The 15,850-nt window shown below is 43.8% G+C and overlaps 1 protein-coding gene across 1 annotated transcript in view; it reads right to left on the bottom strand.

The window, feature by feature from the left end:
- Positions 1-8,020: 8,020 nt before the first annotated feature.
- The window catches only part of LOC134622781 (protein dispatched homolog 1-like), a 29,159-nt gene continuing 21,329 nt past the window's right edge, over positions 8,021-15,850 (bottom strand). The window contains exons 5-9 of the mRNA XM_063468129.1: positions 13,904-13,998; positions 13,577-13,674; positions 11,897-13,486; positions 10,326-10,589; positions 8,021-10,239 (exon numbers count right to left, since the gene is read on the bottom strand). Coding sequence (XP_063324199.1) covers positions 8,446-10,239; positions 10,326-10,589; positions 11,897-13,486; positions 13,577-13,674; positions 13,904-13,998 — 3,841 coding nt within the window. The 3' untranslated portion in view covers positions 8,021-8,445. The remainder of the gene's footprint in view (positions 10,240-10,325; positions 10,590-11,896; positions 13,487-13,576; positions 13,675-13,903; positions 13,999-15,850) is intronic.

Genomic DNA, 15,850 nt, shown 5'->3' on the forward strand with positions numbered 1-15,850 from the left:
AACAGGACAAGCCTGAGCCCGGGAGGCCTGAAGTTCAGCCGGAGAGACACGACGGGATTAATGCCGAGAACATAAAAGAGACTTCCATGTGAACTTTGTTTCTGCTGCTGTTTAGGAAGCCTACCGTCCTGTGAAAATGAAAACTGGCGGCTTTGTAAAACCCAGCAACAGATTCAGCAGACCCTGTGATGCAAAGTCCAAGAATGCCTAAACAATGCTACAGTTCTTGGATCTATACCAAACATAAAGGCCAGGGCTGGAATCAGCCCGGCAAAGACTCCAAGCTGACCCACTTGATTGCTTTGCAATATAATAAGGAAGGCATAGACTTTGGACCTTTAACTTTTTCCTCTAAGTTTTACAACTTTTCCTGCTAATAAAAGGCCTAAAAGAATTAAGTAATCGAAAAACAACAAAGTCCCCCCCCCCCCCCCCCCCGCTGTCGGCTGTGCTTTTAAAAGTATTTAAAAGTAAATACAAATTTTCTGTGAATTAATGAACGCTTTAGGGTCTGGGTAATGAGCTACGAGAATCATTTCTCTAATTTCACGTTTATTTATTCATTCTAGCAAATTTCTTTCATTTAGAAATTCTATATCCTTTCATATAGAATATAATTTGACTCTATATTGTGTTCTCTGCATCTGTTCCATTTTTGCACTGATCATCACCTGCATTCATGTATGTATCAATCTGCTTAGCACTTTTTAAAATTTTTATTTAAGTGTTTGTCTTATACTGTGTTTTGCACAAAGTACCACAGCAACCTTTGGCAATAAACCCTTTTCCGATTCTGATTTCAAAGTGGGCTGTATGTGGTTTGACATCCCCAATCTGCACTAACAAATGGATCACACAATTTGTCCTGCATGCCAGAAGAAGGAAAAAAAACGTTGCTATCCAAATAAAAAGTGCTGCAAAGAGACGGAGCCAGAACACTGTTCTGGACATGCAGCTCAAACATAGATGTGTTTGGCACAGAGTAGAGGGATTTACAGAAGAACCTCCTACCAGGTGTGAAGCATGGTGGTGGAAATGTCCTGGTTTGATCTCGCCTTGTTGCTTCGGGAACTCTGCAGCTCGCAGTCATTGGTTCAGCCTGATTCAGCAGGATAACAGTTCTTAACAAACTTGCAAAGAATGGCTCAAACATTTTGGAGCGGAATGAGATTTGCGGGGAAGATTGATGAAAACTTGCAGTAGGAGAAAGAGTGATACAGAATCACGCCAACTGCTCCAAAGAAGTTATTTACACCGGAAAATAAGTATCATTGTGAGTCTACCTGTTCCTCAAAGTGTTTTCTACCGACTGATATTGTTATTCAGCAAGTGGCTATAGAAGCTTTTGTTTTAGTCGTAGGTACAGTTTCAAACAGGGACCAACAGTCCAAACATGTACAAGAAAAAATAAAGACTTTCACAAGTTTGCTTTGACCACAGTAATCCGATGAGTCTGCCCGAACCAGTGTTCGCCCTGCTGTACTGTTGTTTTGGTTTTTAAGGGGAATAAATAAATAACCCTGATGTACTTGAGATAGAAATGCTGTAAATCGGCCCTGCTGAACATTTGAGAGTTTTAATAACCCTGACTGTGGTGATTTGTGGCATATAAATCAGTGTTGCTTAAACAGCAGTAAAAAATAATAAAGATTAAATTCAACTGCAGCCCAGGATGTCTTCATTAAACCTGTTCACCTTCTGACATTTGGCCAGTAAACGAAGAGCAGATGAATCAGATGCAGATCTGGGGACGATGTGTGTGTGTGTGCATGTAAACACACTTAACAGTTATATAATAATGGATTGGATTTATATAGCACTTTTCAAGGCACCCAAAGCGCTTTACAATGCCAGTATTCATTCACTCTCACATTCACACACTGGTGGAGGCAAGCTACAGTTGTAGCCACAGCTGCCCTGGGACAGACTGACAGAAGTGAGGCTGCCATATCGCGCCATCAGCCCCTCTGGCCAACACCAGTAGGCGGTAGGGTGAAGTGTCTTGCCCAAGGACACAACGACCAGGACAGATGAGATCAAATGAGATCTTTTAATGTCTCATCTGAGATGTTGTCTTTGTTTTATAGAAGTTTTATTGAATCTGTGATGTCCTTTTGTATCGCTGCCTGGTTTGGTAACCTGACGGTGAAGAATAAGAATCAGTTGGGACTTCTGGTAAAGACTGCTAGCAAAATTTCAGGGCGCTAGCCAGATGGACTTTTGGCCATCTACAATAAAAATGTGCATAGAAAGGCTCATTCTGTTATTAATTGTTTGAACCATCCACTTCACAGTTTGAGTTGTTGCCTTCCGGCCACCGTTTTAGAGTATCTGTGAGGAAGACTAAAAACTCCAGGTTTCTTTTATCCCTACTGCATCTTGTCTCCTTAATGGCAAATAACCGTCCTTGGACTTTCTATCACTATTATTGTCATTATTATTTTATAGTATTGTTCTGTTTATTTTTATCCTGCTGCTAAACTAATTTCCCCTTGTGGGACAATAAAGAATTTGAATTGAATTGAAAGGCTGTTTAGGTTCAGCAGGGACTACAGATCATCTCTAAGCACTCGGGGTTTGTTGGACAGTAAGTTCGGAGCTGATCTTAAGAGGTCAGCGAGTTTCCTTTCATTTGGGCCATGTGCCTGAAAACAGGAAGCTACTGGGCAGAGGAAAGCTTCCGCCCCGGCCGCCTGCATCCTCCCAGCTTTTATGAGCCAGCTGTTCTGGACATTAGGGCCAGTCTGCTGGCTCCTGCTGCTCATACACTGTGAACAGTCCATTAATCTGAACACAGGGCAGCATTAACATCTTTTCATCACGGAGCTCATTTTATTTCCTGATATTCTTTGTAAATGTTTTTGGGGGGCACCAATGATGTTTCTGTTTTGTGCCCCCAAAAGAAGTAAATTTGAAAGACGAGGGAACCAAAGACTTTATTTTATTTAGTTAAAAAAAATCATTTTTGAACATTTTGACATCATTTATAATATGTGAACAGTTCAACCATGACTTGGAGTCAAAGGTTATGCAAACGGACACACTGCATGTCAGCACACAGCCTTTGGGCACCACTGGTTGTTAAAATGATTCTTGAGCTTCAGTGAGAACAGCTGGTTTTTCATCTGTTCAACATATAATACAACATAACATATAATAAGATATGTAGCTACCTGCTGCTTACTTGGCATAATTTTTTATAATATGCTAGCTGACATTTTATTTATGGCAGACATCTTGAAATGTCTTAGCACATGCAGAGGTATACGCTCTCTGGTCACTTTATTAGGTACAGTTGTTTAGCTACTCATGAACAAAAACATCGTTTAGACACGGTCCAAGCAACCAGCTGAAGTTCAGAACTGAGCACGTTGGGATGAAAGGTGATTTAAATGACTCAGATGGGCCGCATCAGAACTCTTGGTGTTGCTGTAACTGTGCTAAGAAGGATTAAGATCATTCTGAAGTCAAAATGGTCCAACCTGATACTAGCAGGCTGTAACTAATTAAGGCTCACTGTCAGTCTGGGTAGCGCTCAGTCACAAAGACGAACTTCAGTTTCGCTTCTGCTTTTCCTGCCGAGTGTCATCTTAGCAGCTTAGCTTAAGATGTTAGCATGCTAACGGCTTACTGTTATTACCTACTGAAATGTGATCATGCTCAGTGTTGCCAACTCCTCAGTAAGGAAAATCGCTATTGGTTGTCCTAAAAGTCGCTAGAAGTCGCTAAATGACGTCATCACCTAATTTGCATAATTGGTCATGCTAATGTAATTGTAACCTATGTTGTTGGAGAGAGAAATAACATCGTGGACATAAAGTGAGTAAAAAACGTCCTAAATGCATTTAGAGTTTATTTAGAACTACAAATTAAATTTCTTTTAGCAATTATTGTTTTTTAATGTCACAATTCCAACCCTGCTCCTTTACCCGGGCTTGGACCGGCAAAAGTGACCCGAAATAGGCACTCTGGTGGAGTTACTGTGTGTGTTTATAAGTAGTTTTAAACCTTGTGATCCACAAAACAGCATAAGAGTAAAAGAGTAAAAGAAGAACTGACTGCGTTACAGCACCCGCTGCTTGTTGAGAGTAAAAGCGATACACGCTTTCACGTCTTTTTTTTTAGAAAAAAAGTCGCTAGGCTAGGGGGTCTGAAAACTCGCTAAATATAGCGACAAAGTCGCTAAGTTGGCAACACTGATCATGCTTTCAAGAAGCACTTCAGTGGTTGTTGACACCACAGCTGTTATAGTTTTGTATTTTTTAATTATTCATTATTTTGATTTCATTTTTGTTTTGTTTTTATTTTGCTTTAAATTCAGTTTAGTTTCAGTCTCCAGAGTGACTTTGTTCATTTCAGCTAAGAAATGATTATTGGAAATGTCTTTGTTAATTATTATTGTATGAAGGACATATGTCGAAGGCATGATTGAGGAAAACCAGTGCATGAAAACACAGAACCCTTTAAAAGCCGGTGATTCAGTCTCAAATACATCCATCGTAGCCTCACAAGGCAAGTTCTGATAGATTTTTACCATTTTCAGCTCATTTTTTTTTTATCACAGGTCTAGTTTTTATTTTTTATTGATTAATCAAATTTAAATGCTTTTTCACATTTAGTTTTAGTCTATTGTAATAACCCTGGTTCAGTCACAGCCTGTCACCTTGTTTCAGCCTCATGGTGGCACTGTGGAAAGCTAGGTAATCCACAAAGGCAGGGATGTTCAGTACTACTTACAGCCACTTCAGTCCACTGACTCTGTGAATGCTGGGATGGGCTTACTTCCCTCAGAAGTGCTGATGTTTTTCCTTTTGTGTGAGGATGACTCGCATAGATGTCAGCAGTGATACTGATTACAGAGGTCTGGACAGAAATATGTCAGTCAGAGGTGAAATATCATCCTGAACTAATGAAGATGCTGTGTACTCTGGCAGGAAATTCATGGATCCCATGTGAGCAAAGAGCACTTTAAAAATGTAGTAATAAGAAGCCAAACCTGCTTCACTTCCATAAACGTAGAGGAGTCCAGAGGCTCCTCCAGAATCTAATTTGAAAAGTGGAAGCAAATGTTTACGTTGTAAACAAGCTCTGCAGCCTCGTCACAGTTATTCCTGACCTGCAGATTACACTTAGAAGATTCTGCCAAGAAGGGGGAATGTAATAAACCCCTCTCCACAGCCTTAGCTAATATCTGAGCTGCATTTAAACAAACAGAATTACAGGGATGCCCACACAAGCCTGAGGAGCGAGCCTCAGAGGGATGTGGGCTCACTGCAGGGACTGAGCCGTGGGGATCAGACACCTGAAGGAACACGAGCTGAGCTGTACATGCCAAAATAGGATCTTTCCAGCAACACAGAACCATCATACAGAAGCTGTGGGTGGTTTACTGTGTAATGCACTTTAGAGGGCTTGTTTGTATGTGAAAGCTTGTTTCAGGGATGAGAGGAAAAAAGAAGCAAAAGCACGGCGGTATTTTTCCTGCCCACCATGATGCTGCCAAGTGTGGCTGGTGGAGGGACGTGTTTTTGAATTCAGGCATCAGCGTTTTGATTTGCAGCTTTGTTAATGAGCCAAGACTGTGGTGGAAACTAATGCCGCATGATGAGTTTATCATAATTCCACAGAAGCGCCACTTTTTTAACCACAAAGTGGGGAAAATGTGTCTGAGACTCAAAATAAAGCAATAAATTTGACATGTTGAAGAAGTCAGTGGGGCGATTCCACATAAAAAGAAAAGCTGTGCACTATGCCAGCTGTGACAGTCAACACAAAAGGGTTCAGACATTATTCACAGAGTGTGTTTGAGGTCTATTTCCAAAAATAATAATTTATTTAATGCAATTCATACATGAACTTGGAGGACAGAAACAAAGTATCAATCCCATGTCGCTGTTATCAATCAGATTCTAATACCAGCACTGTGCTGTCGATATTTGGGCTGTTGCACACGCCTCTATCAAATGTAGTCAAAGATGAAAATCTTACTACATTACTTACTGGAGGGGAGACAAGGAGCAGAAAGTCAAGAAGGTGGCTGCTTTCTCCCCCTAGTTTGACCCCTGAGGAAACAGGTGTTTTCTGCTCTTGGTCTGAAAAGCTTGAGCAGAAGAAAAAAAACAAGCTGTGTGGGATGGAGGAGGAGGGATATTATGTCTGTCACAGCTAACTCGCTCTGAAATTGGCTCAGCATTATTTGTTTGAAAACTGGCAAACTTCGAGCAAGAGTAAAATTCCTAGCGTTGGATCAAGGTCGGCTTTCAGCGCTCCCGATGAACACATATTCATTCTGCTCTAAGGTCTTGGCCTGTGTAATGATTTCTTCAGCTTTTTCTTGCTGTCGCTCAAACTGTTGCTGTGAGAATCAAAACGGTGAAGCAAAGAAGCTGAAGCCAAATAAATAAGCTGAAAATGTTAAAGTCACATGCAAAGACCTGACGCAGGACCTGAGAGGTGGATCCGGCCCCTTGATCCAGCTACTGTGGAAGGCTGGCCGTCAATAAGGTGGCAGGAGGTAGACCAGGGATGGGCAATCTCAGTCCACGAGGGCCTGTGTCCCTGCAGGTTTTAGATGTGTCCTCGAACCAACACAGCTGATTTAAATAGCTAAATTAGCTCCTCAACATGTCCTGAAGCTCTCCAGAGGCCTGGTAATGAACTAATCATGTGATTCAGGTGTGCTGACCCAAGGTGAGATCTAAAACCTGCAGGACACCGGCCCTCGTGGACTGAGATTGCCCACCCCTGAGGTAGACCCCTGAGCCATCTGTAAAACACGGTGGAGGCTCCGTCATGGTTTGGGATGAATTTTAGTCTGTGGCAGCTTGTTGAAATTGATGAAATTATGAACACAGAAAAGTATCGTCAGATTTTATCCACCAAGCAGTCGAAAGTGTCTGATTGGTAAAAGCTCTTAATTTTTCAGCTTGGCAATGGTTGCAAAGACACTAAAAGCATTACTGTATTCAAATCACAAAAAACAAAATGGGATCAATCATGGATTGGCCTCCCCAGAAGCTGCACCTCAGCATGATTGTAGAATTGTAGGATTATCATGAATGAAAGAAAAGGCTGCCGATATCCAAAGACGAGCTTTGGAAGCCTGAAGAACTCCTGGAGAAACCTCCTTCCCAAACCTTTTAGGCTCTTTTGAAGAATAACGGCGGTCATAACAAATATTGATTTTCAAGCCCAGTAGAATTGTTCAAACTCTTTTCGCACCATATAGCTTGTTTCAGTAAATCGCTGCACCCATTTCTCATTTTCCTATCAAGACAAAGACATGAGGGCTGGCTTGAGACTTTTGCACAGCACTGTATGTAAAAGTCATGTGTGGAAGTTTTTTCTACTATTGCCGATGTATCATATCAGTGAACGTGCAAAGTGTATAACTATCCTTCCCCACGATTCATTTATTCTTTGGTAATACAAAAGCTACTGGTGGCTAATGAGTGTTCTTTATTAGATGAGTGAAACCACTGCTGATGTCAGCAGGGCTCCTTTTTGGTGTTTGTGTGCCACAGTGATCTCTCCTGTAATTACAAGCCCTGAGGTGTAGCCCACCGCCTTCTTCTTCATCGGGTTCAATGATGTCATGTAATGAATTTTCCCAAGATGTAAGATTTCTTTAAAAAATAAAAATAAATCTATATTTATTACCACTGCATGTTATTCTGAATCTTAGAAAAGCTGTAAGTGGACCCGTGTGAGAAAGCACACACCTACAAGCAATAAAATCAGATCGTTACTGTCGTGTAAATCACGTGTACGTGTGCAGTTTAAATCCAGCCTGTGACCTCGAGCCGTGTAACAGATCGCACCGAAGGCGCCAGTTGAGACAATGAAACAGGTGCACACGTCACGACTCCTGAGTGCAGTCTGTTCTGATTGTGTGTGTGTGTGTTTGTGTACACATACACACGACAGCAGGACAATGTTTTTGTTTCTTAAAAACGACAGTTTAATCATACAGTACAGCTTTTATCTGAGGCATGTGGCAACAAGAGTACACTGGAAGTGAACACGGACTCCAGCACATACAAAAAAGTGATAGAGAGCAACAAGCTTGTAAGACGTGGCACTGACCACAACACAAAGCAACAGAGGCGGCGCGATTTCATGTCGGTGCGAATGGCTGCTGCGTATTTAACACACGATTTAAAAACATTTCAAACTGGCGTCGCCAACAAAACTAAAAAAAACGACCATTGGCTTCCCACAGTGATGATGCAGCTTCATCAATAGTGTTTGTTTCACTGTTAAAAAACAACAATCCCATCTGGGACGTGAAACGCTGGGAGTACAAAAAGAAAACTAAACCGAATACATGTAGTGAGTCCGTGCTTTATGAAACACACTGAGGCACTTGGTCAACACATCCCACACCTTGTACGATTGCACAACATTTCTTGGACTTTTGGTTTGTGATACTGACTTCACTTATTGTCAGCATAAACTTTCAGAAGAGGGATTAGTAGTGCTTATTGCAATAGGAGGCACACTGGCTTCGCTTTTTGGCACGTCTGACGCTGAACTGCACTTCACTTTCAACGTCCTGTTAAAACAGTTGAGTTTCTTTGGAGAGGCAGAGGCCGCCCGCTCTCTTTTTGAGTTCCGCTTGCTTGTCTCTTCCCGTGTGACGGGAATACTGTCAGGCTTGTCCTGGTCGCCAGGGACTTTGCAAACATCCATGTGCATTGCAGTTTCAGTTCTTGTGGTGGGTGTGTGGTTATCACCACGATAACGGCTGGTGTCCGTTGCACATTCATGGCAGCTTTTGTGTAATGAGCCTGCAGAGGGGGAGGGGCAGGGGCTTTGAGGCTGTGCTGTGGTGCTGATATTTTGGCTACTGTCAGGTAATGACATTTCATGCCTATGAACTATGACTTCTCCAGCAGTCTCAGAATCAGAGCCAGGTCCTGGTCCTGGATCCGGGCCAGCGTCCTGCTTTGGGCTTGTGAATCTCTGGTCTCCTACTGAGGCAGCCTGCAGGGCCGCAGTATGGACACACTGCTTCCTGAGGTGACAGGTGTGGGGAGCTCCTTGCCTGGGGGTCACCACTCTCCCCTGTGAGCAGTGGTGGAAATGAGTGAGTGGACAGTGGAAGTAGTGCATACAGCACTCCACGCGCGTGTAGGCTGGGTCCAGGTTTGTTGGTAAAAGGGTCGCGTTTTGTTTGCTGAGGGGGCTTCCTGAGAGGGGGAAGAGCTGAGAGGTTGGAGGGCAGGAGCGAGAATCCTGCGCACAGGAATGTGGGTTCCACTGCTGAAGCAGATGAGGAGGATCCCCACATGTGCAGTTGGTGTTTTGCGAGTACTGGCACCTGCACGGTGTGCTCAGCGTGGCTACGTGCCCATTCTCAGATCCTCTTTCGCCGGCTTCGGTGTTCGAGTAATGAATGTTTGGAAAAGGAGCAGCGTGGTGGTGAGGAGGAATTCTGTTATAAAGCTGAGTGCTGGAATCACGCTCTTCGTGCGGTTTATCCTCAGTTTTTTGACTGGATGCTAAAGGCTCCAGCTCATAATGTTCCACCTCACCACCCTTGCTGTCCAGCTGGTATTTCGCAAGACCAGAACTCTTCCCCTGGGGCGAGGGGCTGCTGGATGTGGTCTCGGTGAAGGCCTGACACTGCAGTTTTTTGGGCAGTGGTATCTGGCCACAGGTGCCCTGGGGCCCCAGGCAGCGGCACATGCACTGAAAAAAGAAGGTGGCAAAGGCCCAGCTGATGCACATGATCAGCATCATGAACATGCCCAGCTGCGTGTAGGCCAGGACAGTTGACGGCATCATCATTGCGCCGGCAACAAAGGTGGTTAGTGCTGCCATTGCAATAGCAGAACCCATCCGACTGAGGGAAAATATCACCTTTCCCTCACGGTCCGGCTCTGGGGCAAGTCGGTAGGCCACGCCGTAGTGGACAGCAAAGTCCACTGACAGTCCGACCGCCACTGAAATGGTCACAGACTCCAAGACATTGAGCTCCCAGCCCAGAAGCACCAGAGAGCCCACTGTGACAAATATGGTCCCTGCAATGGACAGGATGGCATACAGGCTGATGATGAAATTCCAGGTGGTTAGGAGCATGACGCTGAAAGCAACGGCCACTGACAGCGCCATAGCAATCAGAGTCCCATCTGACAGGCTGTCCTGAAGGTCATAGAACTCCAGGTTGCTCACAAACCAGCCATAGCTGAGGCCTGCTGGGGCATAGCGAAGCTCCTCCTCGATCCAGGCATCCACCTAAAACAGAAAGACATTGCTAACATTATAAAATATCTTGTTTCACCAGTGGAGATGTGTCCAGGTGATGCTGGGGCTGTGCATACCTCGCGGTAGAACTGGTACATCTTCTCATAGGCCAATGTGAAGAGGAAGGTGCTCTGGAACTCTAAAACAATGGCTCTGATGGTGTCGTTGATGTCAAATCGAGGTCCAGGGGTCTTGCTGTCAAGGTGGTAGTTAGTACTCCGATCCAGCTCCATGATGGCTCTTTTGATACACAACTCAAAGACATCCTGTTTGTATGGGAAGATGGACTGACTGCAGCAAGGGTAGACAGAGGCCTCGTCGCAGTCCTGGTTCTCCATCCACTGTTAAAAACAGGAGAGGTAAACCAGAATCGGTCAGGTTGCTTTCTGAAACTTTATGGCTTAATTAATTTATGGCCAATGTCTAAAAGGACTGCAATTGAAAAATGAAAAACTTCCATCCACATTGATGTCTTGAAATAGCCTGTGTAATGATTTCTAAGTGAAGGACTGAAGAATGAGACTTGTATGCTCACTCCTCACCAGCACTCTTCTCTGTGCTCATCATAAACAGTGTCTGTGAAGGTTCTCAGTCATCCAGGTCATCGTAGTCTAAGGAGCTTGCAAAGAAAAGCGTCTGGACTTGTTTAAGTTGCTTGAAGACGTTTCACCTCTCATCCGAGAAGCTTCTTCAGTTCTAAGGGTCAAATGGTGGAGAGTCCCAGATTTACCCCATGGGAGTATCCCCCCAAAGAGGGACAAAAGGACAAAAGGTAGAGGACCATCAGGGGGTCCCTTTGTCCCTCTTTGGGGAGATACTTCCACTGGGTTTAAATCTGGTACTTTCCACCATTTGAACCTTAGAACTGAAGAAGCTTATCGGATGAGAGGCGAAACGTCTTCAAGCAACTTAAACAAGTCCAGACGCTTTTCTTCCCAAGCTCCTTTTCAAAGTGATCGCTAGCGACACAGCTATGTTAGCATAAACACAGTGAAGCTGGAGGATGAACGCTAACTTTTTTCCCACTCGATAAAAGTTAACGTGAGGGTTCCTGATGGTTAGAGACAAATGCAATCGCATGGCAGGATGCTGTAAACGGACCAAACTTCAGTCAGGAGAACAACTGAGATAATCCATCCACAATACGAGGTTAGTCATTAATATACTGCTGCATGGGCTGGGCTGTAGTTACATCGTAAGGTTTAAAAACCGAGCTTTGAAATGAACAGTGGTAATAAAAACCGAGGGGGGCCGACAGTGATCACTGACTGTTTTTAGGGACTCGTTCAGGATACAAAGCATTAAAGCGTGTTAAAAACACAACAGCCTTAATGAACGCAGAGTAGTTTGGACCTGGAAGCAGGGTTCACGCGTCATCACTTAAAGACCAGATAAGTCATTTTTCTATATAGCAGATAAGCTAATGCTAGCCGACTGTAAGAAAGTTTAATCTGATGCAGTCAATCAGTCCAAGTGAGAATTTAACAAACGGCAGGAGAACACCAACATCAGAAATGTGTTCAACTCAGAGTAATCGTTTTGGTTTTGGAGATCAATTGTGGTTTAATAACTTTATTTTTTTATTGATAAAAAGGTCCTTGAGGTTTGAGTTTGCTCCGTATATCACCAGTACACATGCAGTACTGACCTGTTTGAACGTCTCGATGAAGCAGCTGGTGAAGTCCTGCTCTTCGGACTGAAAGACGAAGCTCTGGTTTCTCATTTTCTGGCAGAAGTTGAGGATCCAGACCTGAGATGCTGGACTGGCAATGTTGAAACTGCTATCCAGCATCAGCTTTCCTTTGTTTTTGGGGTTCAGGGGATCTCCATTATCCACAGGGGTCACCCCCCAGATGATGGTAATGGGCATGTGGAGGTCCTCACCATGATGGACTCTCTCAAACATGAAAAGCTTTTTGTACTCTGCATCATAGCGCTCAAATGGGTGAGAAGATCTGAAGACCTGAAACTCTGCCAGCTCCAAGGAGGGGAGCTTCATCTTTGGGTTTACACAAACCACATAGGCCCCGCCCACGGTCATGGCAAGAAACCAGAAGAGCCAGAGGTAGCGGAGCTTGATGACGATGCAGGGCAGCACCTTCTCAAAGAATATCCTCGACGCCTCCGAAACTGTGAAGAGGCAGTTGTTGGCCTTTTGGCAAAGACCGGCCCAGAACATCTGCGTGCAACAACCTGTCTGCTGGTGCTGAGGCTTAGCGCAGAGGAACATGTTCGGCAGGTAGCGTTCATGTAGCACCACCACGGCGGGCAGCCATGTCACCATTAAAATATAGTTGACCAATATGGCAGTGCCAGCGTAGACTCCGAAGCAGCGAATGGCAGTGATGTTGCTGACATAGTTGGCATAAAAAGCAGCAGCAGTGGTGAAGCTGGTGACAAACATAGAGAGGGCCGCGTGTTGAAGGGTCACGCCGACCGTCTCTGCCAGCTCAGCGTGAGGCTTATCGAACTTAGTGTAGTTCCACACGTCACAAAGCACAAAGGCGTCATCTGCACCGATGCCTACCAGGATGATCAGGGCTGTGAGGTTCATGAAGGGGAAGAACTCAAAGTTGAAAACCATTCGGTAGAGAAAGTATGACACAATCAGCGAGCTGATGATGGCTATTATTGTCATGAGTGTGATGAAAACTGACCGCGTGTACACGCACATGACCAGCAGGACAATCACTATGGCTATGGCAGGATACACCGTGTCTGTGAGGAGGTAGTCCTGAAAGAGGTCGTGTTTAATGCCAAACTCGATCCCTGTGACCGTGGTGATGCCGTCGGAGGCGTTCCAGTTCTCGAAATTGTCCAGGTAAATGTTCATCATAGACTCGCCTTTCTCCGTGGGGGAAAAGAGCATGCTGTACTTGAGCACAGGCGGAGGATACTCCAGGCTCTTGAGACTCAGGAAGTCTTTGTCTACCAGAAAGTGAAAGATCTGGTAGATGGCGTTGTATTTTGTACACTTGCGGGGCACACTGGCACACTTTAGCTGGTCTTTCCGCCGCAGGGTCATGTCCCAGCAGTCGGGTCCCAGAGTGCCGTTATGATAGTATTTGGCACACGAGCGCAGGATCTTGAGTGTGTGCGATACGTCTCGTTCTGTAATCTTCTGGCAGGATGACCTGTTGTTGAGGACAGCAATGTAGTTACCTAGTGTCCAGCTGGGGCAGCAGGAGTCAGCATTGGTGCGCTGACAAAGATTCCAGTAGTCCCGGTGGGAACGCACCTAAGGACGGAAAGAATGAATAAATACGCGAAAACAAGCAGAAGTGTAACAGAAAAACATATTCACACGACTTGAATGATGCCAGCGTACTCTTGCGTTGTCCAGATTGCACATGGATTTGATGGCCTGAATACTCCACAGGTTCTTCCCTTCAGCTGACGAGAACACCAGTCTAGAATAACTGTCACCTGCAGAAAGGATGGCATAGTCAAGTAGGAAAGCAAGTTTCTCATTTTACACAAGACAAAAAATTATTTGACCATCTGGCAAAGATCCTGTTCACTTCCATCGGCCACAGTAAAAAGCACAACTATTCCATGTCTGCTCATCATTATATAAAGCCATAAATCTTTTTGGGAGTTGTGTGGAATGTGGACTAGTATAATTCTTCCTGTTCTCCATCGTCCTGAATCTTACCTGGCACATCACAGAAGAACTCTTTACTGAAGTCCCACTCAGCTTGCCGTTTGTCTCTGTCAAAGTGGTCTTTGGGCCGCCTGGGCTCTTGGTGACTGGAAAACAGTAGGAGGAGAATAAGCAAACATTTGAAGCACTGAACTAAGGTGCTGAACAGGATGTGAATTTTACACAAAATACCTTGATTTCACTGGGAAGTGCTAGACCATTCTATGTAATCTATGAAGCTTTGCATGATTCATAGCTCATAGTATTATAAAATCATCAGCCCTTGGTTAAGTTTCCTTCCCCACCCCTTTGAACCAGATATCTGATTGGCTACTCCTCACAAACAGAAGCTTTGCACAGCGGGAGGGCAGCGTTTCTGCACTTTCAGCCAGAGTTGGGCATGAAATCACCTTTGGCATCAGAAAGAATCAAGAGTAGGAAAAAACAGGACCCCCCCCCCAAAAAAAATAAAATAAAAAAATAAAAAAATAAAAATCTGACTGTGGTTAGACCAGTCTGAGTCGTATGATCATCCACCACTGTAACAGTATACACTCAGTGGCCACCTTATTTGACACACCTTTGTGACTGCAAATTTGTATTAACAAGCAATCAATCACATGGCTGCAGCTCAGTGCATTAAGGCTTGTAGACTTGGTGAAGATGGTGATCATGGGATGAAACCAGATTTTGCAGAAGGCCATATGCAAATGATTTCATTTTGTTTCTTGAATGAAACACTTCAAATTTAGCAAAATGCCTAAAAAACAAAAACAAACAAACAAAACAAATGATTCATTCGAGAAATTTCAGTTTCGGATCACAATAACATCTAAAGTATCCTGTCCTTCTTATGTTATCCTGAAACACACATTGGCATTTTGTTTGAGGCCGCTGTTGTTGTAAAATTAACTTTATTTCATAGAGTTAATTCCTAACATTCCTGTCATTGTTTTATATTGTTTTTATTGTTTTACATTGTTTCTTTTTAATGGCATTTTTATATTGTTAAGTTTCCTCGGCACCCTTTGGGCCACTTAGTGAGCAACAGCCAGAAGAAATATGGCATTTCTGAAGCTAAATGTGGCCCCAACCTGGTACTAGCTAAATGTAACTAACAAAATGACCAGTGAGTGTATAATAACATAGCTAGCTAACATTACAGTTGAACTATTGGAAATACCATTTCCATTAAGTTCTGTCAGAGCAGATAACTCCTTCTGAACAATAAGAGCAAAAATGTGTCATTTGGTACTTAAACGTGTTCAATGACTGACAGAAAATGAGGAAAAGCTCTAAAAATAGCACAAATGTGCTGCAAATATAATAATCAGTACCAAGTTGAAAACGATCCAGAAAGAATTCTTATTCATGACTTCATGAATCAAACAGATGCTGCTGTGTCAGAAAAGGCAGCAGTCATCGCAGCTCCCTACAAGAAATCAGATAAATGACTTTCTGCAGTACAGCGAGGTACTGCTGTCATTATTCTAATAATCACAATGGCAGCTCTGATTGAGCAGGGCGCCCGGGGGGAGACGTGCAGATCAGTTTTTTAAATGAGCCACATTTTTAGGAGGAAAAGAGGAAGGCAGGGTAATCAGGCGGCTGTCAGAGAGCGAGTGACAGACGGAGGGGATAAGCCAGGGGAGCTCGCTGACAGAAGCAGGAGCCACTTTCTGATACAACACAAGAACACAATTACATGAAGACAGACACGCGGCGCGAGACAGACAAAGGCGTCCACAGAGGGAGACGGAGAGAACAGACTTTATGTAATCAGCAGAAGAGAGCTGCAGTTTTTAGAGGCTCTAATCTTAATCTGCTCATAAAAAATTAAACAAAAATTAAATCTGATTCAAAGACGGTTCAGTCTTACTGATTTTTAATCACGCTAAAGTGACATGCCTGTGAATATGGTGATATGCATCAAATAAGCAAAACTGAGCAACAGTAAAA

The sequence above is a fragment of the Pelmatolapia mariae genome, unplaced genomic scaffold, assembly GCF_036321145.2.
Source record: "Pelmatolapia mariae isolate MD_Pm_ZW unplaced genomic scaffold, Pm_UMD_F_2 NODE_ptg000207l+_length_37959_cov_1, whole genome shotgun sequence".
In the NCBI taxonomy this organism is placed as follows: domain Eukaryota; kingdom Metazoa; phylum Chordata; class Actinopteri; order Cichliformes; family Cichlidae; genus Pelmatolapia; species Pelmatolapia mariae.